Here is a 25,621-nt window from a genome sequence, read left to right on the forward strand (position 1 = left end):
AATTATCTTCTTTTATAAGACCTGATCAGGCCGGCACAGGTCTCTGGAGTTATCTTGGCCCACTCCTCCATGCAGATCTTCTCCAAGTTATCTGTTGTGAACTCTATTTTTGGGCTCCCTCTAGTGGTCACAAGCGGTACTGTGTAGTGTTGTCTTTCTGCAGGTGGCTGCATCAGCTGGTTCGTTATCCTTGGTTGGTTTCCTATTTAGCTCACCTGGATACTCAGTTCCTTGCCTGCTATCAATGTATTCAGTGCTCTTCAGATTCCTTGTGACTACCTTGCTCCCAGTCTTTCCAAGACAAGCTAAGTTTTTGTTTGTTCATTTTTTGATTATCAGCATTCATCATGTTTCTTGTCCAGTTTGCTAAAATGTGATTTCCTCGCTTGCTGGTTGCTCTAGGGGACTGAGTTTCTCCCCCACACCGTTAGTTGGTGCGGGGGTTCTTGAAATCTCAGAGTGGATATTTTGTAAGGGTTTTTTACTGACCGCAAAGATTCCCTTTTCTATTTTCTGCTATCTAGTATTAGTGGGCCTCATTTGCTTAATCTGCTTTCACCCCTGTGTATGTGCCTTCCTCTTACCTCACCGTTATTATTTGTTGGGGGCTTCTATATCTTTGGGGATTATTTCTCTGGAGGCAAGAGAAGTCTTTCTTTCTCTCTAGGGGTAGTTAGTTCCTCAGGCTGGCTTGAGACGTCTAGGATTTTTAGGCACGTTCACCGGCTACTTCTAGTGTGTTTGGATAGGTTCAGATTTGCGGTCAGTCCAGTTTGCCACCTCCCTAGAGCTTGTCCTATGTTTGTTACTTAGCTGGAGTAATTTGTGATCCTCAGCCACTAAGGATCATAACAGTTATCTAGGTTCTTTGGGTGTCTCATGTGGACTTTAATCTTGAGCTCCTTCCACAAGTTTTCAATTGGGTTAAGGTCAGGAGACTGACTAGGCCACTGCAGCACCTTGATTTTTTGCCTCTTGAACCAGGCCTTGGTTTTCTTGGCTGTGTGCTTTGGGTCGTTGTCTTGTTGGAAGATGAAATGACAACCCATCTTAAGATCCTTGATGGAGGAGCGGAGTTTCTTGGCCAAAATCTCCAGGTAGGCCGTGCTATCCATCTTCCCATGGATGCGGACCAGATGGCCAGGCCCCTTGGCTGAGAAACAGCCCCACAGCATGATGCTGCCACCACCATGCTTGACTGTAGGGATGGTATTCTTGGGGTCGTATGCAGTGCCATCCAGTCTCCAAACGTCACGTGTGTGGTTGGCACCAAAGATCTCGATCTTGGTCTCATCAGACCAGAGAACCTTGAACCAGTCAGTCTCAGAGTCCTCCAAGTGATCATGAGCAAACTGTAGACGAGCCTTGACATGACGCTTTGAAAGTAAAGGTACCTTACGGGCTTGTCTGGAACGGAGGCCATTGCGGTGGAGTACGTTACTTATGGTATTGACTGAAACCAATGTCCCCACTGCCATGAGATCTTCCCGGAGCTCCTTCCTTGTTGTCCTTGGGTTAGCCTTGACTCTTCGGACAAGCCTGGCCTCGGCACGGGAGGAAACTTTCAAAGGCTGTCCAGGCCGTGGAAGGCTAACAGTAGTTCCATAAGCCTCCCACTTCCGGATGATGCTCCCAACAGTGGAGACAGGTAGGCCCAACTCCTTGGAAAGGGTTTTGTACCCCTTGCCAGCCTTGTGACCCTCCATGATCTTGTCTCTGATGGCCTTGGAATGCTCCTTTGTCTTTCCCATGTTGACCATGTTTGAGTGCTGTTCACAAGTTTGGGGAGGGTCTTAAATAGTCAGAAAAGGCTGGAAAAAGAGATAATTAATCCAAACATGTGAAGCTCATTGTTCTTTGTGCCTGAACTACTTCTTAATACTTTAGGGGAACCAAACAGAATTCTGGTGGGTTGAGGGGTTGAATAATAAATGACCCTCTGAAAAAACTTTTCCCAATTTAAAAAAAAACTAAACAAAGAAATAACATTATTTTTTGCTGCAGTGCATTTCACACTTCCAGGCTGATCTACGGTCCAAATGTCACAATGCCAAGTTAATTCCAAATGTGTAAACCTGCTAAATCTGCAGGGGGTTGAATACTACTTGTAGGCACTGTATATATACTTTTCTGAAAAGTTCCCACGGTCGAGTTCATATGAGTTCATCCAGCAGAGGGCGCATCACCGCGACTCGAGGTAACTATAGGACATTCCCCTGCATTCCATTCATTCACCAAATTTTACAGACAGGAGCACAGCTGCATTAGCAGAGCTCCTGGGTGTAAAATGATTTAACCCCTTCAGATGGATTTACAGCGTGGGACAAGACTGATCGACGGAAGGTATGGAATATTGTTGTTTGTTTTGTTTAACTTAATTTCAGATGACAAGGGTCTTCAGGTGGATTGAGAGTCTAATAAAATATTAAAACACCCTGTCTTTATTTCATTAAAATACTTTTTAATAATGTGTGTGTGTGTTTTATTAACCATTTCATACTATTGGATTAATAATGGATAGGTGTCATAATTGACGCCTCTCCATTATTAACCTGGCTTAATGTCACCTTACAATAGCAAGGTGACATTAACCCTTCATTACCCCATATCCCACCGCTACACGGGAGTGGGAAGAGAGAGGCTAAGTGCCAGAATAGGCGCATCTTCCAGATGTGCCTTTTCTGGGGTGGCTGGGGGCAGATGTTTTTAGCCAGGGGGGGTCCTATAACCATGGTCCCTCTCTAGGCTATTAATATCTGCCCTCAGTCACTGGCTTTCCCACTCTGGCGGAGAAAATTGTGCGGGAGCCCACGCCAATTTTTTTCCGGGATTTAACCCTTTAATAGCTAGAGCTTCAAAATTTTACACACAGACACTTGTTACATTACTAAAGAGGAATGTGTAATAAAAAAAGGGATATGAGATGGTTTACTGTATATAAACCATGTCTCATATCCTGTCGGGTTTGGGAAGGAGATAGCAAAAGCCGGCAATTGAATTACTTTTATGCTATCTTGCGCTGAATTAAATATATATATATATATATATATATATATATGTGTCTCACTGACATACATAAATATAGACTGTATATATGTTTTTAGGAATATTTTAGCCGATGGATCCATGATTTGTCCATTTTGCAAGCCTGCGCAAAAAAATCGCCGTACGGAAGCCATACGGATGCCATACGGATGACACACGGATACATTTGTCTGTAAAAATTGCATCTTCACATTGAATACAGAACAGTGTTTTGTGAAAATTACTGCATATTACGGCCGTAAAATACGGACCGTATTTCCCTATGCTGAGTGTGACGCCGGCCTTATTGTTATTGATCTGTAGGGATGTGTGAGCGGAGACTGGCAGATGGCAGCCACCATTTAGTGGCTTGATATGAGGGTTGGAAATATTTCTGTTTTTTTTTTCTCCAGATGTAAATGAATGTGAATACGAAATGGATGACTGTCTTCCCAGCCAAGAGTGCGTAAATATTCCAGGCGCGTTCCATTGTAAGTGTCCGGAGGGCTACAGGAAGATTGGAAATGAGTGTGTAGGTGAGTATAACACTGCGCTGCGTATAGACTTCTCATCGCAGACACTAACATGCATCATATCACCTCTGCAGAAGGTGGCCGATGTATTCAAGTACGGTTCATATTATAGTGGTAGGGCCAAAAAGACAAGATCCAGATGCTTCCTCATCTACGTATAGAATGGAAGAATTGTGGATCGGTCGATTCCACAATCCCTCCAGATGTTACGTTTTGGTATTTGGAGTCACACTGAATTTGTTCAGAATTTGTTTTTAGTTGAAACTCTCCAAACTCCTCACCTAAAAAACTCTTGGAAAAGTTTTTCAACTCATTTCTATGGCAAAACCACTTTAATCATCATATGCAAAGTTTTTCTAAACTTTTAGTTTCTTGAAGAGGTTTTGAAAAACACTTGGGGAGAAAAATAAGAAAGCAATGTCACTTCTTTGAAGTGGGATTCTTAAGGAAATCACTCCAACCTTGGCACCGTCCAATTAAAAGACCACAACTTCAGGACAAAAAAAAGCTTTTCTAACACTTCAAAATCAGGAAAAGAAAAACTTTTCCAAAAACACTTGAAAAACGAGTGTTTCTTTTTGGGCTTTTTTTAAACTCCTGTAAAAAAATCTCAGTGTGAACATAGCCTTATACATTTGTTAATACAGCACTAAACGTTAAACATAATAAAATGTGAAAATTCTGTTTCATTATAAATATTACACTCGGGGAAACGTTTCCTTTTCTTGTATTAATATTGAATAATTCAGTCTCTTTTTCTACTGCCCTGATTATAATGATAATTATTCCCTATTTTCCTGCTTCACTCCAGACATTGATGAATGCCGCTACAGATACTGTCAGCATCGCTGCGTGAACTCGCCTGGATCGTTCACCTGTCAGTGTGAGCCGGGATTCCAGCTGGCATCTAACAACCGATCATGCGTGGGTAAGGATGGGATCGTGAACCGATTTAATTAAAAAAATAAAATACTGTAATAGGTGCTTATTAAATGGAGTTGGACCTCTACATCACCTCCATATCGGGGGCCAATCCTTCATTCCCCAACATCATCTGTCGGAGGAGAATCAGGAGGCCGCCATACACATCGGCTAGTCGGTCGGTCTCGGATTTTTGTTTTTTTACATAGTGATTATATATTTATTCCAAAAAGTGTGTTTTTAACCATTTCATTGAACAGAATCACTAAAATAAAGACGCTAATCCTTGTATTGTCACATACAGATGTCAACGAGTGCTCCATGGGCGCGCCGTGCCAGCAGCGCTGCTATAACACCTATGGCACCTTTCTCTGCCGCTGTAATCAGGGCTTTGAGTTGGACAATGATGGGTATACCTGCAACGGTACGTACTGCAGATCCACATTATATACATCACCATTGGGGAGAGCGTTCGTCATTGAATAAACCTAGGTGTTTCCACCCTCCTCAGGTCTAGCGCTGCATCTCTGCCACTGTCCAAGTCTCAGCGATGATGCCAATGCAAACACCATTGGCTGCAGTGTTTACGTGAGCTGTAGATTTGACGTCACCACTGCAGCCTGTCTCTGAGACTCAGTGTTGGACCAGGGGAGGGAGAGCAGTACAGGAGTTTATTATTTAAATCTAGTGGAAGCCGATGAGGAGGGAAAAGGTATTTTATTCTGAGCCCCCATTGCTTTAGTATTTTCCCACAATCAATGTATATACTGGTAATTGAGAGCTAATGACCTGATTTTTTTTCTTCCACTTTACATAAAACTATGTTTTTCTTAACATTAGTGATTATTAATGATTGGATTTTACTGTAGACATCGATGAGTGCAGTTACTCCAGCTATTTGTGCCAGCATCAGTGTGTGAACGAGCCGGGGCGCTTCTCCTGCATTTGCCCAGAGGGATACCAGTTGTTGGGGACTCGTCTGTGTCAAGGTGAGGCTCTTCGAATACATATTTCACAAGATACCAGTCATTTTCAATGGCATAAAAAGCCGACCACATTGGGACAACATCTTTGTGTATGTCCCCTTAATGAAGAGCATTTCCAAATATCAAAAAAGGGGAATGTCACATGGCGGGGGCATGGTTACTTATCTTCTCTGTGACAATTATAGGGTTAATAACATGTACGAGGGATTAAGTTTCATGGCTCTGATCGGGGTATTAACCCAGAACATGTAAGAAAGACTTCACTTCTTGCCACTTTGTACCCGTATTTCAGAAAAAAAAAAACCTGACATTGCTGAATGCCTGCGGCTGCCTGTCACCTTCCTCCAGCCGCAGGCATTCAGTATGGTGATGGCTATGGTACGGGTATACTGGGGAGTTCACCCCTCTCTCTGCCTTCTGCCTGTGCCCTGGCCATCGCTCCTTCCCCGCACTCAATTGTTTTCATGTCGGCGCCGCCCGGGCCAGGAGCAGAGGAGCTATAATCAGCTCCCTGTTCTGCCGGGAACTCCAGCGCATGCAGAAGACATCGGACATCACAATGCAGTGACGTCACCACACCATCCAGCGCCCACTGCTGCACCAGAAGGAAGAGGAGACAGAGCTGCACTGGACAAGGAGACTGGATTAGGTGAGTATAAGCTTTTTTTTATTATTCTATTATTTTCCTAAAGAATGGAGGCTATTATACCTAGGGCCTGTGGGGACATTCCAAGAGGGACTGGCTATGGGGACAAAATGGGGCTGTGGTGACATCACAAGAAGGGCTGGCTGTGGGGATATTACAAGGGGGGCTGGTTATAGCTGGCTATTGGGACATTACAAGAGGGGCTGGCTATGGGAACATTACAAGAGGGTCTGTGGGGACCTAACAATAGGGTGACCATACAGTATTGGGTGCTGTGGTGACCATACTGTGGGGACATTATACTGTATACAAGGGCCTGTGGGGCCATTATACAGAATCGGTGACTGAAGGGGCATAATACTTAATAGGCAACTTTGGTGCCCATCATACTGTGTAGGAGGACAGTGTGAGTAAGGGGTACAGTTTAGAGGGGACAACATGGTGGGCAAGATGAGGACATAGTGTGAAATAGGAGCAAAGTATTAAATATTGAGAGAAGCAATGTGAAATGGGGGCACAGTATGGTGAGAGGTTAGGATGGTGGGGGACAGTGTGGAGCTATAGAGAGTGTAGGGAAAACACATGGCATAGGCTGTGGTTCATTGGGGCAGACAGTGGGGCAGTTATAGCTGATAATGTCAGACATTGGGGCGGTTATACCTCATTAAGGCGGACAATGTGGCGGGTGGAGCTCATAAGGGCGGACACTGTGGAAGCCATATACTATAGGAGACTTATTAAGGTCATAATATGGACAGATAATTCTATGCAGAGGGCATTTTTATAACACTCTTATTTTTAAGGGTAGCGTGTTGGGATGTGCGTCAGAAGACCAAAGAGGGAAGTCTCCAGAGAAGAGCTGTGGATTTGAAAAGTCACCATGACATCAGGACAACATGGAGACGAAAAGAAAAAACAATCAGAGAAGATGTCACCTATAAAGTACCTGGATGTAAATCTTTACTTGTTGATACTGACTATGCCTCATCACTTCTGTGTTTCCCATATGGTCCACAGTCTGATAATGACCAATTACAACAAACCCCAGTGTATCCTTACTATTGTAAGGACATACTGGGAGTTGTAGGTTCATGAGGTACAAATGTATATGGGCCTGACTTGACATTACAATTGATTGCTGTACTAAGCTTAGTGATATATTCATGTACTGATGTTGGTTCTTGTGACGTATTCATGTACTGATGATGGTACTGGTGTTGTACTTATTTATTTATTGGCTGTGGTTCTTGTGATGTATTGATGTACTGATGGAAGTTCTGGTGATGCATTAATGTACTGATAGTGGCTCTGGTGATGCATTCATTTACTGGTGCTGGTTCTAGTGATGTATCGATGGTGGTTCGAGTGACTTATTAATTTACTGATGATGATTATGGTGCTGTTTTTACATAACATTAATGACTGTGGTGATGTATTCATGTACTGGTGATGATTTGGGTTTCATATTCATGTATTGATGATGGTTTTGATGATTACAGAACCACAGCCATCATCACTACGTGAATATATCACAAGAGCCATCAATAGTACATGAATACAGCACCACAACTTCCATCAGTACATGAAGATGTCACCACAATCACCATCAGTACATGAATACGTCACCAGAACCACTATCCATACAGGAATATGGCACCAGAACCACCATCAGTTTTGATGCAAACTGTATTTGTTGCATGATGGACATAATAACCGTCATAAGTATTCCTTTATAATGGTGTCTTTTTAGCTTCCATTAGGGTACCGCCAAATACTTAAAACCTTAATTGAAACCAAACAGCCCCGCTTATAGCTAAGTAATATTAGTTTCCATGACTGTGCTTGGGTCTGACATTTAAAATATAGGATGTGAGGGATGAATATCGCAATTTTTAGCTGGTATCGTGCAAATGGTCTGCAAGCAGTGAATGATTCTATATCTAACTATGAAAATGCACTCCCTGTTGAGCCTCACATCTAAAGTACACAACTTTTTTTACTTTTGCTGGTAGTTTTTGGTGAAACAGGTAACAATTCTAGTGGAAGTGGCTTTCAGAGCTTGTTACCTGACCCATTGGAGGGGCTGGCTGCGTTAGGGATGTGTGTAGAGTTTGAACACGTCTATTAGCTCTTTAAACAGAGATTTCAGAATTAAAGGGAACCTGTCACGTTGTATGTACTGTCCTATCTGTGGACAGCACAGTATAGAGGAGAAGCTGAGCAGAATGATATATAACTTTGTGGCAACAGATTCAGTATATCTTGTATTTTATTCATTGAAATTCCTGGTGTTTATATTCACGAGTCCAGTGGGTGGTCATACTAGTGACTGAGAGCTATCTCTGCATGCACAGTATAGGGAAGGCTGTCAATCACAAGTAGGAGCCCACTGGACTCATATATACAGTTGTGAGAAAAAGTGTTTGCCCCCTTCCTGATTTCCTATTCTTTTGCATGTTTGTCACACTTAAATGTTTCAGATCACCAAACAAATTTAAATATTAGACAAAGATAACACAAGTAAACACAAAATGCAGTTTTTAAATGAAGATCTATACTACTAAGGTAAAAAGAAATCCAAACTTACAGGCCCTGTGTGAAAAAGTGTTTTCTCCCTTTCTTAAAACATAAATTAACTGTGGTTTATCAGATCTTTGGGAAGTTGAGTTCAAATTCCCTAGCCACGCGAAGGCCTGATTACTGCCACACCTGTTCTCAATCAAGAAATCACTTTAAATAGGACCTGCCTGACAAAGTGAAGTAGACCAAAAGATCCTCAAAAGCTAGACATCATGCCGTGATCCAAAGAAATTCTGGAGCAAATGAGAAACAAAGTAATTGAGATCTATCAGTCTGGAAAAAGTCATAGTTATTTCTAAAGCTTTGGGACTCCAGAGAACCATAGTGAAAGCCATCATCCACAAATGGTGAAAACATGGAACAGTGGTGAACCTTCCCAAGAGTGGCCAGGTGATCAAAATTACCCCAAGAATGCAGCGATGACTCATCCAAGAGGTCACAAAAGACCCCACAGCAACATCCAAAGAACTGCAGGCCTCACTTGCCTCAGTGGGTCAGTGCTTATGACTCCACCATAAGAAAGAGACTGGGCAAAAATAGCCTGTATGTGAAACAACAAATGGCGGTTTGTAGAAGGAACGCTGGCGGCCGTCCCAATGAGGTGGAAATAAGTGCGCAGGTCCCCGCAGCTCCAGCCGGATACCCCACAACAGGGGAGAAAGACTTTCAACAGGAACAGAATAGCTGGTCTCAGGAGCGCAGGAGAACACAGACACCAGTTAGGGTAAAAAAAGTTAGTGGTTTTACCTTAACTGGTGTCTGTGTTCTCCTTCTGCCCTCCTGAGACCGGCTATTCTGTTCCTGTTGTAAAATAGCCTGTATGGCAGAGTTCCAAGATAAAAACCACTGCTTAACAAGAAGAACATAAAGGCTTGTCTCGATACTTTGTGGACTGACGAGACAAAAGTTGAACTTTTTGGAAGGTGTATGTTCTATTACATCTGGCATAGAAGTAACACAGCATTTCAGAAAAGGAACATCATACCAACACTAAAATATGGTGGTGGTAGTGTGATGGGCTGGGCTATTTTGCTGCTTCAGGACCTGGAAGACTTGCTGTGGTAAATGGAGCCATAAATTCTGCTGTCTACCAAAAACTTTTAAAGGAGAATGTCCGGCCATCTGTTTGTGACCTCAAACTGAAGTGCACTTGGGTTCTGCAGCAGGGCAATGATCCAAAACACACCAGCAAGTCCACCTCTGAATGGCTTAAGAAAAACTAAATTAAGACTTTGGAGTGGCCTAGTCAAAGTCCTGACCTTAATCCAATTTGGATGCTATAGCATGACTTTAAAAAAGCGGTTCAAACTTGGAAACCGTCCAATGTGGCTGAATTATAACAATTCTGCAAAGATGAGTGGGCTAAAATTCCTCCAGAGCGTTGTAAAAGACTCATTGCCAGTTATTTCAAACGCTTGATTGCAATTGCTGCTAAGGGCGGCCCAACCAGTTATTAGGTTTAGAGGCAATCGCTTTTTTATACAGGGCCCTGTAGGTTTGGATTTCTTTTTCCCTTAATAGAGACCTTCGTTTAAAAACTGCATTTTCTATTTACTTCTGTTATCTTTGTCTAATATTTAATTTTTGTTGGTGATCTGAAACATTTAAGTGTGACAGACATGCAAAAGAATAGGAAATCAGGAAAGGAGCAAACACTTTCTCACACAACTTTATAGACAGCAGAGATTTCAATTAATAAAATACAAGTTTTACTGAAACATTTCCCATAAAAATGTCTATGAATCTGATCATCTCCTCCTGCTTTATAACATTCCGCCTGCAGATCAGAGACCATTTTCAACTCTCTTTCTTCTTCAGAGCCAAAATGACCCTGATGTCTATACATAGAGGCTTCCTAGAGAATATATCTCCTTCTTTCATGTATCCATGTGTAGAATTCACCAGAACAGCTGTATCTGTATCTTTTACTGAGCTTTGTTTCGTCTACTGAGAGCAGTCAGATCCCTATCAGAAACTCCAAGCTCTTTATCCGAAATGATTCCTATCTGTAGGACGTAGGATGATTCCTATCTGTGGGACTTAGGATGATTTTGGTCTGTAGGATGTGAGATGATTCCTACCTGTAGAATGTGAGATAATTCCTATCTGTAGAATGTAGGATGATTCCTATCTGTAGAATGTAGGATGATTCCTATCTGTAGGATGTGAGATGATTCCTACCTGTAGGATGTAGGATAATTCCTGTCTGTAGGATGTGAGATGATTCCTACCTGTAGGATGTAGGATGATTGCTATCTGTAGGATGTGAGATGATTCCTACCTGTAGGATGTGAGATGATTCCTATCTGTAGGATGTGAGATGATTCCTACCTGTAGGACGTAGGATGATTCCTATCTGTAGGATGTGAGATGATTCCTATCTGTAGGATGTGAGATGATTCCTACCTGTAGGATGTAGGATGATTCCTATCTGTAGGATGTGAGATGATTCCTACCTGTAGGACATAGGATGATTCCTATCTGTAGGATGTGAGATGATTCCTACCTGTAGGATGTGAGATGATTCCTATCTGTAGGATGTGAGATGATTCCTACCTGTAGGACGTAGGATGATTCCTATCTGTAGGATGTGAGATGATTCCTACCTGTAGGACATAGGATGATTCCTACCTGTAGGACGTAGGATGATTCCTATCTCTAGGATGTGTGATGATTCCTACCTGTAGGACGTAGGATGATTCCTATCTGTAGGATGTGATATGATTCATACCTGTAGGATGTAGGATGATTCCTATCTGTAGGATGTGAGATGATTCCTACCTGTAGGATGTAGGATGATTCCTATCTGTAGGATGTGAGATGATTCCTACCTGTAGGATGTAGGATGATTCCTATCTGTAGGATGTGAGATGATTCCTACCTGTAGGATGTAGGATAATTCCTACCTGTAGGACGTAGGACGATTCCTACCTGTAGGATGTAGGATGATTCCTGTCTGTAGGATGTGAGATAATTCCTATCTGTAGGATGTGAGATGATTCCTACCTGTAGGATGTGAGATGATTCCTACCTGTAGGATGTAGGATGATTCCTACCTGTAGGACGTAGGATGATTCCTACCTGTAGGACATATGATGATTCCTACCTGTAGGATGTAGGATGATTCCTACCTTAGGACATATGATGATTCCTATCTGTAGGATGTGAGATGATTCCTACCTGTAGGACGTAGGACAATTCCTACCTGTAGGAAGTATGATGATTCCTACCTGTAGGACGTAGGATGATTCCTACCTGTAGGACGTAGGATGATTCCTACCTTTAGGACGTAGGATGATTCCTACCTGTAGGAGGCAGGATGATTCCTATCTGTAGGATGCAGGATGATTCCTGTGTGTAGGATGTGAGATGATTCCTACCTTTAGGACGTAGGATGATTCCTGTCTGTAGAACGTAGGATGATTCCTACCTGTAGGACGTAGGATGATTCCTACCTGTAGGATGTAGGATGATTCCTGTCTGTAGGATGTGAGATGATTCCTACTTGTAGGTCGTAGGATGATTCCTGTATGTAGAACGTAGGATGATTTTGGTCTGTAGGATATAGGATGATTCTTCTCTGTAGGACGTGAGATGATTCCTAACTGTAAGACGTAGGATGATTCCTGTCTGTAGGACGTGCACCTTTTACTTTCCTGCTCCCCACTCTCTACAGAAAAAGGTTCTAGCTGTAGACACATTATACAGATTTTTTTTGTACGCTTTGATGCCAGGATTGAGCGTTTTTTTTTGTTTCTACATAATATGAGATCGTAATGTATTTTTCATAGATTCCACCATAAGTGTTACTGAAGATTCCAAGAACTAGAGATCTGTGATCACAGTCATGGCAGCGGCTTATCTGCTGTATGGGACGGAGTAGGTCACGAAGTCCCAAAAGTGACTCCAATTGTCGATTACTTCTAGAAATAATACGCAGACATGTAATACAGAAATGTCCTGCACTGATCCCATTGCCGGTGATTTCCAGCAGCGTTTCTTGCGCTGTCAGATGTTCCTCTTGCGTGTTTGTATATCACAGCAACTGTAGAAATAAATGTTCACTTCACTGTTTAAGAACCTTTGCCATGAAATGCTGAATAAATAGACTTTTTTTTTTCTTTTACTCTCTAATATGGCTGAAAAGCAAACACTGCCCTTGCTCTCGGCTGGATTGTGGTCTTGTTGGCTTCTGTGCTTAAATAGCTTGCCAGAGCAAGCATGACACAGATATGCATGAGCGAGCAGAATCAAACCATAGCACAGCGCTAAGTGAGACGACTGATGTGGGAGACTGCAGGAAGCCTCAGATACCAGCCTGAGGGACACATAAAGACCTGGTAGTCTGAGAATTATGAAGTTCTGTATTAAGTGCTTGCAGTGCATATTGTATATATATGTATATATTATATCGTGCGATATAGCAGAACGTGGGCTGCTAATGGTCAGAAAGGAGAGATGCCTGAGATAAATTAGATAAAATAATTACATATATACACCACCAGAGTCCCCCGAAGTGCTTTCATTAATATATATTGTGACAGAGTCACTGGTAATGTAATAGAGGGGAGATATGTTTCACTACGCCTAATGGCGTCCGTGATATAAAATCCAGAGTTCTAGTCCCTCCAGCACAGTGTTGCAAGGGTTAAGTTAACTATGTTAATGTGCTGTTTTATAGGGGGACATTCATAGGGCGGGTGGGAGAGTGTCCCCCCATATCTCCACCTACGGAGCCGGCACCACTGTATGCTGACAGGACCTTGGTAATGTCACAGTCACATGTTTGAGTACTCACATGGTCTGGGCTTAAATGGCTGAAGGAAAGAACTTTCAGTGTTCAGTATGTGGGCCTGGAGAAGGAGCACTCCAGGAAATTGTGGCATGGTCGTGTGAGGCTGAACAGTGTGTGTTCTGCCAGCCGTGAGCGGGAGGAACCCCGATTACAGAAGGACTGTGTTTGTTGTGCCACCATTTTGTTTAGCCGTCCTGTTTTGCCCAGAGGACTGTATTTTCTTTATCACACCTTGGTTTATGCTGCCTACAATAAACCCAAGGAAGTTCTTAAAGCCGCAGTGCACCCATGTCTGTCTCCATGTGCAGCCACTCTACCTATATATACATATATATATATATATATATATATATATATATACATATATATATATATATATATATATATATATATATATATATACACACACACAGTGCAGGCCAAAAGTTTGGACACACGTTATCATTTAAAGATTTTTCTGTATTTTCATGACTATGAAAATTGTACATTCACACTGGAGGCATCGAAACTATGAATTATGTGGAATTATATACTTAACAAAAAAGTGTGAAACAACTGAAATTATGTCTTATATTCTAGGTTCTTCAAAGTAGCCATGCTTTGCTTTGATGACCGCCTTGCACACTCTTGGCATTCTCTTGATGAGCTTCAAGAGGTAGTCACCAGGAATGGTTTTCTCTTCACAGGTGTGCCCTGTCAGGTTTAATAAGTGGGATTTCTTGCCTTATAAATGGGGTTGGGACCATCAGTTGTGTTGAGCAGAAGTCTGATGGATACACAGCTGATAGTCCTACTGAATAGACTGCTAGAATTTGTATTATGGTAAGAAAAAAGCAGCCAAGTAAAGAAAAACGAGTGGCCATCATTACTTTAAGAAATGAAGGTCAGTCAGTCCCAAAAATTGTGAAAACTTTGAAAGTGTCCCCGAGAACAGTGGCAAAAACCATCAAGCGCTACAAAGAAACTGGCTCACATGAGGACCGCCTCCAGGAAAGGAAGACCAAGAGTCACCTCTGCTTCTGAAGATAAGTTTATCCGAGTCACCAGCCTCAGAAATCGTAGGTTAACAGCAGCTCAGATAAGAGACCAGGTCAATGCCACACAGAGTTCTAGCAGCAGACATATCTCTACAACAACTGTTAAGAGGAGACTTTGTGCAGCAGGCCTTCATGGTAAAATAGCTGCTAGAAAACCACTAAGGACAGGCAACAAGCAGAAGAGACTTGTTTGGGCTAAAGAACACAAGGAATGGACATTAGACCAGTGGAAGTCTGCGCTTTGGTCTGATGAGTCCAAATTTGCGATCTTTTGTTCCAACCACCGTGTCTTTGTGTGACGCAGAAAAGGTGAATGGATGGACTCTATATGCCTGGTTCCCACCGTGAAACATGGAGGAGGAGGTGTGATGGTGTGGGGGTGCTTTGCTGGTGACACTGTTGGGGATTTATTCAAAATTGAAGGCATACTGAACCAGCATGGCTACCACAGCATGTTGCAGCGGCATGCTATTCTATCTGGTTTGCATTTAGTTGGACCATCATTTATTTTTCAACAGGACAATGACTCTAAACACACCTCCAGGCTGTGTAAGGGCTATTTGACCAAGAAGAAGAGTGATGGAGTGCTACACCTTCCACAGTCACCAGACCTGAACCCAATCGAGATGGTTTGGGGTGAGCTGGACCGCAGAGTGAAGGCAAAAGGGCCAACAAGTGCTAAGCATCTCTGGGAACTCCTTCAAGATTGTTGGAAGACCATTCCTGGTGACTACCTTTTGAAGCTCATCAAGAGAATGCCAAGAGTGTGCAAAGCAGTCATCAAAGCAAAGGTGGCTACTTTGAAGAACTTATAATTTCAGTTGTTTCACACTTTTTTGTTAAGTATATGATTCCACATGTGTTAATTCATGGTTTTGATTCCTTCAGTGTGAATGTACAATTTTCATAGTCATGAAAATACAGAAAAATCTTTAAATGAGAAGGTGTGTCCAAACTTTTGGCCTGTACTGTACATATATATATATATACACACACACACACACACACACACACATTATGCCGTAATTTTTTCTTTTTTGCCTGACTCACTGGGAGGGAGTAAATTTTCCTTCCCGGCTTATGCCATAAATTAAGTGAGTCCTTAAGGAAGGGGTACAGGAGACTGACTGGTGCCTTTGAAGCTTTGCACTCTATGATTGCAGATTATTATTTGTAGATTGTAAGCTCTCCCGAGCAGGGTCATCTTTTTTGCTTTAATTATTGTATTATCTTTAATGTTAATTATGACTTGTGTATGAACTATTAAACTGTAAAGCTCTGCAGAATATGTTGGCGCTATATAAATAAATATTATTATTGATGTGTCTTAGGGCTGATTCAGACATCAATAATTATTCTCGTATGCATAAACGGTTCGAGTTTCATCAGAGTTTTTGATCAGAGTTTGGTCAGTGTTAGTTGTACCATCAGAGTTTTCTGAAAGTTTTTCTCAGATGAAAAAAAAACAACAAAACTTCTCATATCAACAAGAACGTGAAAATCCGAGAGCATACGGATGGCAGACGTGCGTGGATTCATTATGCTGGGGCCTTAAGAACAGTACCACCTATACTGCTCTCATGGCAGTTCTGCATGAATATGTATGGCCATGTTCACACGTTCAGTATTTGGTCAGTATTTTCCATCAGTATTTGTAAGCCAAAACCAGGAGTGGAACAAATAGAGGAAAATTATAATAGAAACATGTCACCACTTCTGTATTTATCACCCACTCCTGGGTTTGGCTTACAAATACTGATGGAAAATACTGACCAAATACTGAACGTAGTCTAATAGAAATATGTGTACAAGGGATACCTAAAGCTATAATGCTATTTGTTCCAAAATGCCCATTGTACGGGAACGTAACTGTGCACTGTGGCTGCAGCACACGCACTTCGCTTGGTGCATTTATGTAGTTGATGCTTCATGGGCAGTGAAATTGGCAGTAGAAGGGCACAAATGATCAGCCAGTGGCGAGAAAACAAGTCCTACACAAATGTACCTTGTACAACTCATCCATAACCTGGAGCAGACAGTCATATAAATTTACTCCAATTTCTGGAAACATCAGACACCTTCACAGATGTCTCCTAGACAATTCCATCAATCTCACCCCGAGAACTCAGGAGAACCCAGTTCAAGGTTATTTTGATTTATCTCTCATTTGCGCTGATACTTTTGTCAAGTGTTTGACTTTTATCCCTCAATTTTATGAACAGATATCAATGAATGCGAGACAGGAACCAACACCTGCACGGACCAACAAACCTGCGTCAACTTCCATGGAGGCTACCGTTGCGTGGAAAATAACCTTTGTATCGAACCTTATATACAAGTGTCTGACAAGTGAGTCTTCACGCTAAGAGATCGTTTCCGAAAAAGGCGGAGCGTCGTCTTTACAGATTATACAGCAGTTCCATTTAAACCCTTCCCGACATATGGCAGACTATTACGTCATATGTCGGATTCCTGTCTTTGAAGCAGGTTCAGAGGCTGAGCCTGCATCATACCTAGCAGATGATGGCTGTGACATCTCATAGGAGACCGCAATTTTTACTACGTACTGAAAAATTGTATTGTATTATATAGTATGACAAATGATCAGCACGTTCAGGTCCCCTAAAAGGACTAACAAATAAATATAAAACATTAAAATATATATATATATGCTTAAAAATTGAATCACCCCCCCCCCTTAAGAATAGAGAAATACAAAAAATGTTTAAACAATAAACACGATTAGTATCACTATGTAAGTAAAAGTCCGATCTATCAGAAGATAAAATTAATAAATCTGAATGGTAAAAGCGTAAAGTGAAAAAAAATGAATGCCAGAATTGTGGTTTTTTTTGTAATCTTTCCAATATTACAAAGAAGTACAACATAGGTCAATCAAAATGTCCTATTTACCCCCAAAAAGTATTAATAAAAACGTGGCACTGTTTTTTGGGTAACTGCAGAGAATGTGAATTTTCCTTGGCTGCCATGTTTGATTCTGTCCTTTTATATGTAACCTCTTCATTATTCTTTTGAACCTCCATTTTTTAATTTTTTTACTGCACAGATGATTAAATTGTTACAATATCAGACAGATCTTAATTATAAAGTGAAACTTTGGTTTTATATTGCAGCCGATGTATGTGCCCGGGCAGCAACCCGCTGTGCCGCGATGAGCCTGGTTCAATATTGTATCGGTACATGAGCATCACATCGGACCGCAGTGTACCCTCCGACATTTTCCAAATTCAGGCGACCAGTGTCTATCCCGGAGCGTACAACACCTTCCAGATTCGGTCAGGAAATGAGCAGGGTGACTTCTACATTAGGGTGAGTGACACATGATGGCACAGTGGCTTATTATTAGACAGTCGGCTTCTCTCTGCATTTGCTTTTATAACTGTATACATAATAAAATCACACGGAGAAAGCAAACAATAAGAAAAAAAATACCTGCAGGTTATGTACACACTTGCAGTCATTTATTGTTAAAAAATGTCATTGTTTTATGTATACAGTACAGCTCATGTGCAGACCTATATGTCTCCATGAATAGAGACAACAAACAAACCCTATGTGTAGTCTTCTCAAACTTGCCTTGGATTTCTCTAATGAAGGCTCTTCCTATGTCTTCCTGGTATTCATTAAATAACTCATTAGGTTCCCACAATTATGGCACAGGGGCTCAAACGGTGTGTCTAACAGCTTAGATACCATGGTAGCTGTTCACCGCTGCATCTGAGGGATTAAACAGTTGTGTTCAGAGCTAGCTACAATCACAGATGTTACTGGCAGGTGTCTGCTGTGGAGCAGGCTCAGCTTGTGAGCCCGCTCCATACAAATCCTAACCTAGGCAATGAGTAGTGAAGAATAGAATTAAAAATCCTTTCTTTTTTCATTAGACAGCTAAAAAAACAAACAAACAAAAAAAAGGAGTGCCAGCCGAAGAGCACAGCTAGTCCACACAGAGAGATGGGAAGTTGAAGGATTAAAGCTCTGCTTACTTCGTAGGGGGTACCAGAATTCCTATTCCCCCTTTCTTCTGGGTCAGTCTCTCCTCTTTGCACATAGACCAATGCAGTGCAAGATAAACCATATACAGGAGTGATTGCCAATCCATGAAGAGACTCGAAGAGTTAATGAAATGGCTAAAAAAAGTTTACAACTCAATAACAAATAAACAAACAGAGTGGAGCTTCAATCCTTCAGCTCCCCATCTCCCCGTGTGGACTCACTGTGCTCCTTCAACTCCCCATCTCTCTGTGTGGACTCACTCTGCTCCTTCAACTCCATCTGTCTGTGTGGACTCACTGTGCTCCTTCAACTCTCCATCTCCCTATGTGGACTCACTGTGCTCCTTCAACTCTCCATCTCCCTATGTGGACTCACTGTGCTCCTTCAACTCCCCATCTCTCTGTGTGGACTCACTGTGCTCCTTCAACTCTCCATCTCTCTGTGTGGACTCACTGTGCTCCTTCAACTCTCCATCTCCCTATGTGGACTCACTGTGCTCTTTCAGCTCCCCATCTCCCCATGTGGACTCACTGTGCTCCTTCAACTCTCCATCTCCCTATGTAGACTCACTGTGCTCCTTCAACTCCTCATCTCTCTGTGTGGACTCACTGTGCTCCTTCAACTCCCCATCTCCCCGTGTGGACTCACTGTGCTCCTTCAACTCTCCATCTCTCTATGTAGACTCACTGTGCTCCTTCAACTCCCCATCTCTCTGTGTGGACTCCCTGTGCTTCTTCAACTCCCCATCTCTCCGTGTGGACTCACTGTGCTCCTTCAACTCCCCATCTCTCCGTGTGGACTCACTGTGCTCCTTCAACTCCCCATCTCTCCGTGTGGACTCACTGTGCTCCTTCAACTCCCCATCTCTCTGTGTGGACTCACTGTGCTCTTTGGCTGGCGCTCCTTTTTTTTTTCCCCCCAACTGTCTTACAATAGAGCACCTCATTAGGATGTCCGGAAGTGGTAGCGGAAGGTTGATTGATCTGTAACAAAGTTGTACACATTCAAGATATCGGTTTAGTGTAAGTGATTTATTGCATTTCTTTCCCTCCTCCCTCAGCAGCGCTCCTTTTCAGCCTTTTTTCTTCATTAGTAAGTAAATTGCAAAGATGCTTGATTTTTACGAGCCCATTGCAATTCTACCAATTTATAACGCAGAGATAACCCCTTTAACTTTGAGGGTTTGTTTGTTTTGTTTTTTTACACAAAAACTGATAATTTTTTTCTTTTACAGCAAATAAACAACATCAGTGCGATGGTGGTCCTGGCCCGTCCCATCAAAGGTCCCCAAGAGTTCATTCTGGATCTTGAAATGCTGACCTCCAACTCCCTCTTCAGCTACCGCTCCAGCTCAGTCCTGAGACTCACCATTTTTGTGGGTGCACATTCCTTCTAGACAACGAGTAGCATTGTCCTTTGGACCGTTCACTTTTATTTTTTGACAAGACATTTTGGTATTGGTAATACATTGGTATTTTATTTTCTATGCAAGTCACTCTCTGTTTTCTATGAGACGGCCTATTTCAGTGCCCGCAGCGTCACAGGTCTCCGGCACTGAAAAAGGTGAAGAAAGTTCTTGTCTCGATTTTAGGATAGTATCAATGACAGGGCCAGGCTCTCTGTAATATAGTGTGACTACTCGACTACACACGTATACGGTCAGGTTTTGTAAGAGTGTGATTCTGGTTTCAGACGGCTGCAGCAGTATTCTGCACATCATTGGTTGGCGGTAGTGGCGCCATTGGGGACAGACTAAGGTGCACTGGTATCAATGTGTTTTTTTTAGCATATATGGAGGGGGTTAATGTTTAGCTTCTTGCTCATGTCTTAGCTGTAGTATTTAAAGGAGTTTTCTTGACTTAACATACATTTTTGCAGTCACACCATGTGAATACAGACAGCTGATTCACAACAGTGTGTAATGTGCACACTGTCAGGATTCCCTTCTATTGCCAGCTCAAGCGGTCGCTATGTGCCAAATACTGGCAATCCAGTATACTAGCTTCTATCAATAAAAAAAAATAAGAGAAGCAGGAAACACTAAGTTTATGGCATTCTAGGGCCGCTCAAGCTGGCAATGGAAGGAAATCATGACAGTGTGCACAATGCAGACTGTCAGGATTTGACAATCTGCACTCACATAGAGGTACTGCAGAAATGTATTTTCTGCCCGAAAAAAAAAAACCCTTTAAAGAGGCACTTCCCGAAAATGTTTGACCATTTCCTACCATAGTTGATGTGACTCTTAGGAAACTGACTTCTGGTCCTCGCATAAGAGGAGTCAGAGCGTAGTCACTTGGTATAATGTAAGGACCAGCACAGATCGGACAGTTCACCATTTACAATACTATTGGAATTAAAAGAAAAAATTCTGGGGGTGCTTTTTTAAATACTCTAGACAGAGCAGGTGTGGATAACCTGGGAAGCAGGGGTAATATGTGTCATTGACGCCTTTCTGTGCGGCCCACCAACCATCCGGTCACAGACATGCTCATCTTTGTGTGGTGGCTTCTCACATGTCAGAGAAGAGGGACGAGTATCACGTGAGCAAAGACAGGTAAGTATAAATGTATGGCCATCTCTGGGATACCTGTATATTGATAGAATGGGGGTCTCCTAACCCTGTTGTAGCACTTGAGTAAGAAGTACATGAGGTGGAGAAAAGGCAACGTATGTGTGCGGCCAACTTCTTTCTACTGCATGGGAGGAGTGAGACTCTGCCATTACAGCAACTCACATATATATACATTATGCAAGTATGGTCTACTTTCTGGAGTGCAAATATGGGGCAGAAGGGAATTTCTGAAAGTGGAACGAGTGTCTCAGACATTTATGGCATATACTTTCATTAATTATTCAAATGATTCCCAGTTTATAACCTGATTCAAGTTTCAGAAAGTTGTCTTGTGGGAGTGTCTCTCCCAGTAATATAGGCTGGATGTGATGTTTGAATGAATTCAGAGTGTCACTGTCTTCACTTCTCACATATCAGCACAGCTTCTATCCCGCGCTTATTTCCTCTTTTTGTACTTTCCGGTTTTCTCTGCCCTCCCTGAAACTGCATATGCTTTCTCCTTTGTTCACAGTGTGAGGATCTGTGTACAAAACTCTCCCCCCATCCTTGCTGCTATCTCTAACACTAAATTAAGAGCGGAAAGAGCCATCAGAATCAAGCAAAAGCTCTGATAGATTTGTAACATTTTTTTTTTGCAGCAAAATGGTTTAATCTTTAATGCATAATATTCAGAAAGCTGCTTCATTTTGCATTTAGGAAGCAAATAAACAATAAAAATCTGTGTCAAGGGTATACTTGGCCTTTAAGCTTTATGACGGCTCTTGAGATTGTCCGATTGTACCATTGTGGTCCTCAAATTAAAAAAAAAGTTTTGCACCTCTTATCTAGAGCTAAACTTTTGGTAAATAAGTTACTTCTGCCTTTCACCAGACTTATAAGCATTTCAGTCAGTTACAGTAGTGTTTTAATTATATCATGTATTTTGTCTTTTTACAAGTTGTTATTAAATTATACGATTTCCATAGGTTTTAGGTTGAGTAGAGTCAAACCTAAATAAAGATGTAAGTACTGGAACTGTCCTGGGGCGATAGACCCTGATACCATGGTTGGTGTGCTCAGTGCATGGCCTCTACGATGGGGGAGGAATTTATGGTGTAGAACTATTGTTAGCAGGCTGACTCTCTGTATATTACCCCGTCCTTGTAAATTTCACCTCTTTGTAATACTTTTGCATTGTTACAAATTGTACTGTTCATCAATAAACAGAAAAACAAAAGAAAATAACTCCAGGGGTCTGTGAGTGTCATTAGGGGGGAATATTCTGTATTAAATACTCTACAAAATGATTACCTTGTACCTACCATGCTGAATATCTCTCTATAAGACCGGCTTTTTGCATCGTGTACTCCTTTTTATTCCATGCAGTATTTTCTAGGACTCCTGCTACACTAAGCAAAACTTTCTTCTTCCACCACAATTTCTGTAATATCTCCGGCGGTCTGCCAGTAGATTAGAGGTTAATCATTAGTATCTGTCAGCCTAGAGTATTAAAAGTTTTCCCAATTAACAGCTTTTATCACCTATGCACAGGGCAGGTGGTACATTTATAAACAGATGGGGGGTCTGACTTGTGGGACTCCCACCCATTCTGAGCACAGAGGATCCAAAGTCCTGCGTGAATGGAGCAGATTTGCAGATGTAAGACCACCGCATCATCTACGTCTGTTTGCTCTATGGGAATGTTAATGCTCAAGTGTGAACACCGCCCCCATACACAGTGATTACACATGTGCATTGATGCTCTATTTAACCCCTGTTCTAAAGCCCACCATACACAAGACTGATGTCAGCCGAATGATGGTCGGCCCCATGAGAGCCTTCTTGGTCGGCTTTCCCATACACAGCAGTGCTCATTCGATTAAGCACTCCTCTGTTCTTTATGAGAAAGCAGAAAACAGACGTGGTGGCGGAAAGCTTATCTCCGTGAGAACAAAAGGATCGGCAGTCCAAAATCAGACATACCGGTTCCTTAACTCCTCGACAATCAATTGTCCAGGGCCCAAATACACATTAACCTGTTGACATCATCAGCAGGTTCACTGAACATTAGTATGTGTATGGGACAGGAATTAAAGGGGTTAACCAGGCTTAGGGATCAAGACTTGGGAATCATCACTGCGTGATCAGTGTGCACGGTTAGGGTTCTCTGTTGCTGGGCAGTTATATGACCACAAGTATACGATTTGCATACATTCAGACTAGACTTGTCTAGCTTCACTCATTTCACCTGTGTTGAGTGACGCTGCGCACGTCTAGTCGACAGGTGACCACATAGAGTGACTGCAGACTTGAGCCCAAGCCTGGACAAACCCTTTAAGGATGTGTGGGTGCCCCGGCAATCAGATCCCTACGGTGTATACATTTATGGATCGATATCAAAAGTGTTGCATCATTCGTCCTTCTTAAGTAACCTAGGTGATAAAAGTTGTTTATGGGGATAACCCTTTTTTTACAGGGAACCATCAGCATGTTTTTAAATACAGAAGCAGTGGTATAGCTTTAGAAGTGCTTGTCTGCAAAATTAAAATTAAACTTTTTTTTTTTTTAATTGGTGATCCGATTCGCCAGTCATGAGAAAATCTAATGTAGAAGACATATGCAAATAAGGCTGGAAGTGCACTGGGGGTGTGTCTTTACACTTGGATGAAGCAGTCCAGAAACTTCTTCCATAGAAATTTGTGTAGTCCATTTTTTCCTATGTCCATATAAGCTACTGTAACAACAACTGAGTATCTCCAACAAGAAGGAAAACAATAGAAATTTTTTTTTTACCAATATCAGGTTTATATAAATTTTACCGCTATATCATACACTTACATTTGTGCTACAGTCACATTACTCCCATCTGTTCCCTCATCTACTGCCTGTAACCTGCAGCCTCAGTCGCTATATAATGTGACTACAGCGCATTTTAGGAATTAAGAACACACATGAAACTATATTTTTCTGCAAAATATTTTATTGACCAATAGAAAATATAGATAGAGCACGATTCACAAGTAGAAATAATCAGGAATTTTACAATTCCTTTCTTCCATTCACATTGTTACATGAAAACCCCCAATTTTAAGCAATGTACAGACTGAAAAGAGGGATATATAACCTCAGAAAACGAGGTAGATCCTGAGTGACGGTTTGGAGGATCGCGAAGGCTACAATACAATGAATAATTCCACTTGGTGAGAAGACTGGAAAGTTCTAGTGAAGCATTTTCGGATGTCAGTTTGGTTAGAAGCTACATTGACAGAATCTAGGAGACTAATCCAACAAGTATATACTGTACATCCCAGTGCTGCGCTCCTTCGCTTGGAGTCCTCCAGAGCTTCAAATGGTGGGCATAGGACTCGGCGGATAGAAGAAGGTGCACCGATGTGAACAGGAAGAATAAAGTTCTGCCTCATAATTAAGATTTAACGTTTTAAGGAGGATATGACAATTTTTGATGCTTTGCCGATTTCATGATTATATATGTAATCCAAGTTTCCTTGTCCATTTCCATGTTTTCCTGATTCGGACCATGTCGTGTCATCGTTTCACCGTCCATCAGGACAAGGCTTCCTTGGTGCAGTAAAGCTGGGATATAGTTTTGCTTAGGACCGGTCCAAGGTTTCTGTAGGAAGATTTATGCAATGAAAGTGTCAGTGCAGCTGATCTGGTAGAGGGATATCCTGGTAAAAAAAGTTATCCCCTATGCACAGGATAGTTGATGACTACTAGATCAGTGGGGTCGGACAATGGTGGTGAACCATGCTCACTGCTCAGATAGATCAAAGCGGATTTTGCAGACATGCTACCTTTTCATAACCCCTGTGTATTCTGGCAGTACTTACCTCTGCAGCTTTCCACATCTCACGTTGGACAGCAGCTTCTCTTTCTCCTCGGTGGAGGTACAACCATCATATGCAGAATACAGACTGTCGGTCAGAAGAAGATACGTTATCGTACATCCTATAATCTGTGGGGTAATGAAATCCGAAAGGACCGATCCATACGCTGTGCAGTGTAGGATTACATCAATCTGAGGAGGGCTTGCAATATCAGATCCATTTGGTAGACAATTTTAACTTTTGTTGGAAAAATGTATACATGTACAGCCCATGACGCTAAGCACGGGCTATGACACGATTTATGGGGTGACACTCGTCTTATTATTATTGTTAAAGGGGTTTTCGGAGCTTAGAGAAAAAAAAAGGGTATAGAAAAAAGTAGCCTCATGTCGTCCCCACAGCTCAGATGTAATTTTCATTGTCATGCCTAGCTCTGCGCAGCACAACCATTCTGATGCTGTGGATGCAATTACTAATGTAAAAGGACTACAGTTACCAGCATTCCTCCCAGACCCCATTCACACATCAGATTTTCAAAAATCTGTGCGATCCTTTTTAATGGACAGAATTTGCACACACGGGGTAATTTGCATGAAGGATCGGCGTATGAGGCGCTGCAGCAGCGCAACGTATATTAGTGACCCATCACCCTGAAGTTACAACATTTGCACAATTATAAAATT

At 41.9% G+C, this 25,621-nt stretch overlaps 2 protein-coding genes across 9 annotated transcripts in view; one reads left to right on the forward strand and one right to left on the reverse strand.

The window, feature by feature from the left end:
• Positions 1-22,336, forward strand: part of EFEMP2 (EGF-like fibulin extracellular matrix protein 2) — a 37,977-nt gene extending 15,641 nt beyond the window's left edge. The window contains exons 5-11 of the mRNA XM_077287414.1: positions 3,438-3,560; positions 4,369-4,485; positions 4,783-4,902; positions 5,348-5,467; positions 16,745-16,871; positions 17,657-17,852; positions 19,771-22,336. Coding sequence (XP_077143529.1) covers positions 3,438-3,560; positions 4,369-4,485; positions 4,783-4,902; positions 5,348-5,467; positions 16,745-16,871; positions 17,657-17,852; positions 19,771-19,932 — 965 coding nt within the window. The 3' untranslated portion in view covers positions 19,933-22,336. The remainder of the gene's footprint in view (positions 1-3,437; positions 3,561-4,368; positions 4,486-4,782; positions 4,903-5,347; positions 5,468-16,744; positions 16,872-17,656; positions 17,853-19,770) is intronic.
• Positions 22,337-24,058: 1,722 nt separating this feature from the next.
• MUS81 (MUS81 structure-specific endonuclease subunit) overlaps positions 24,059-25,621 on the reverse strand; it is a 104,091-nt gene continuing 102,528 nt past the window's right edge. For all 8 annotated transcript variants that reach the window (XM_077287417.1, XM_077287420.1, XM_077287419.1 and 5 more), the window contains 2 exons: positions 24,942-25,025; positions 24,059-24,721 (listed from right to left, as the gene is read on the reverse strand). In XM_077287417.1, the coding sequence (XP_077143532.1) occupies positions 24,655-24,721; positions 24,942-25,025 (151 nt within the window). In that variant the 3' untranslated portion in view covers positions 24,059-24,654. The remainder of the gene's footprint in view (positions 24,722-24,941; positions 25,026-25,621) is intronic.

The sequence above is a fragment of the Ranitomeya variabilis genome, chromosome 2 (genome assembly GCF_051348905.1).
Source record: "Ranitomeya variabilis isolate aRanVar5 chromosome 2, aRanVar5.hap1, whole genome shotgun sequence".
Classification (NCBI taxonomy): Eukaryota; Metazoa; Chordata; class Amphibia; order Anura; family Dendrobatidae; genus Ranitomeya; species Ranitomeya variabilis.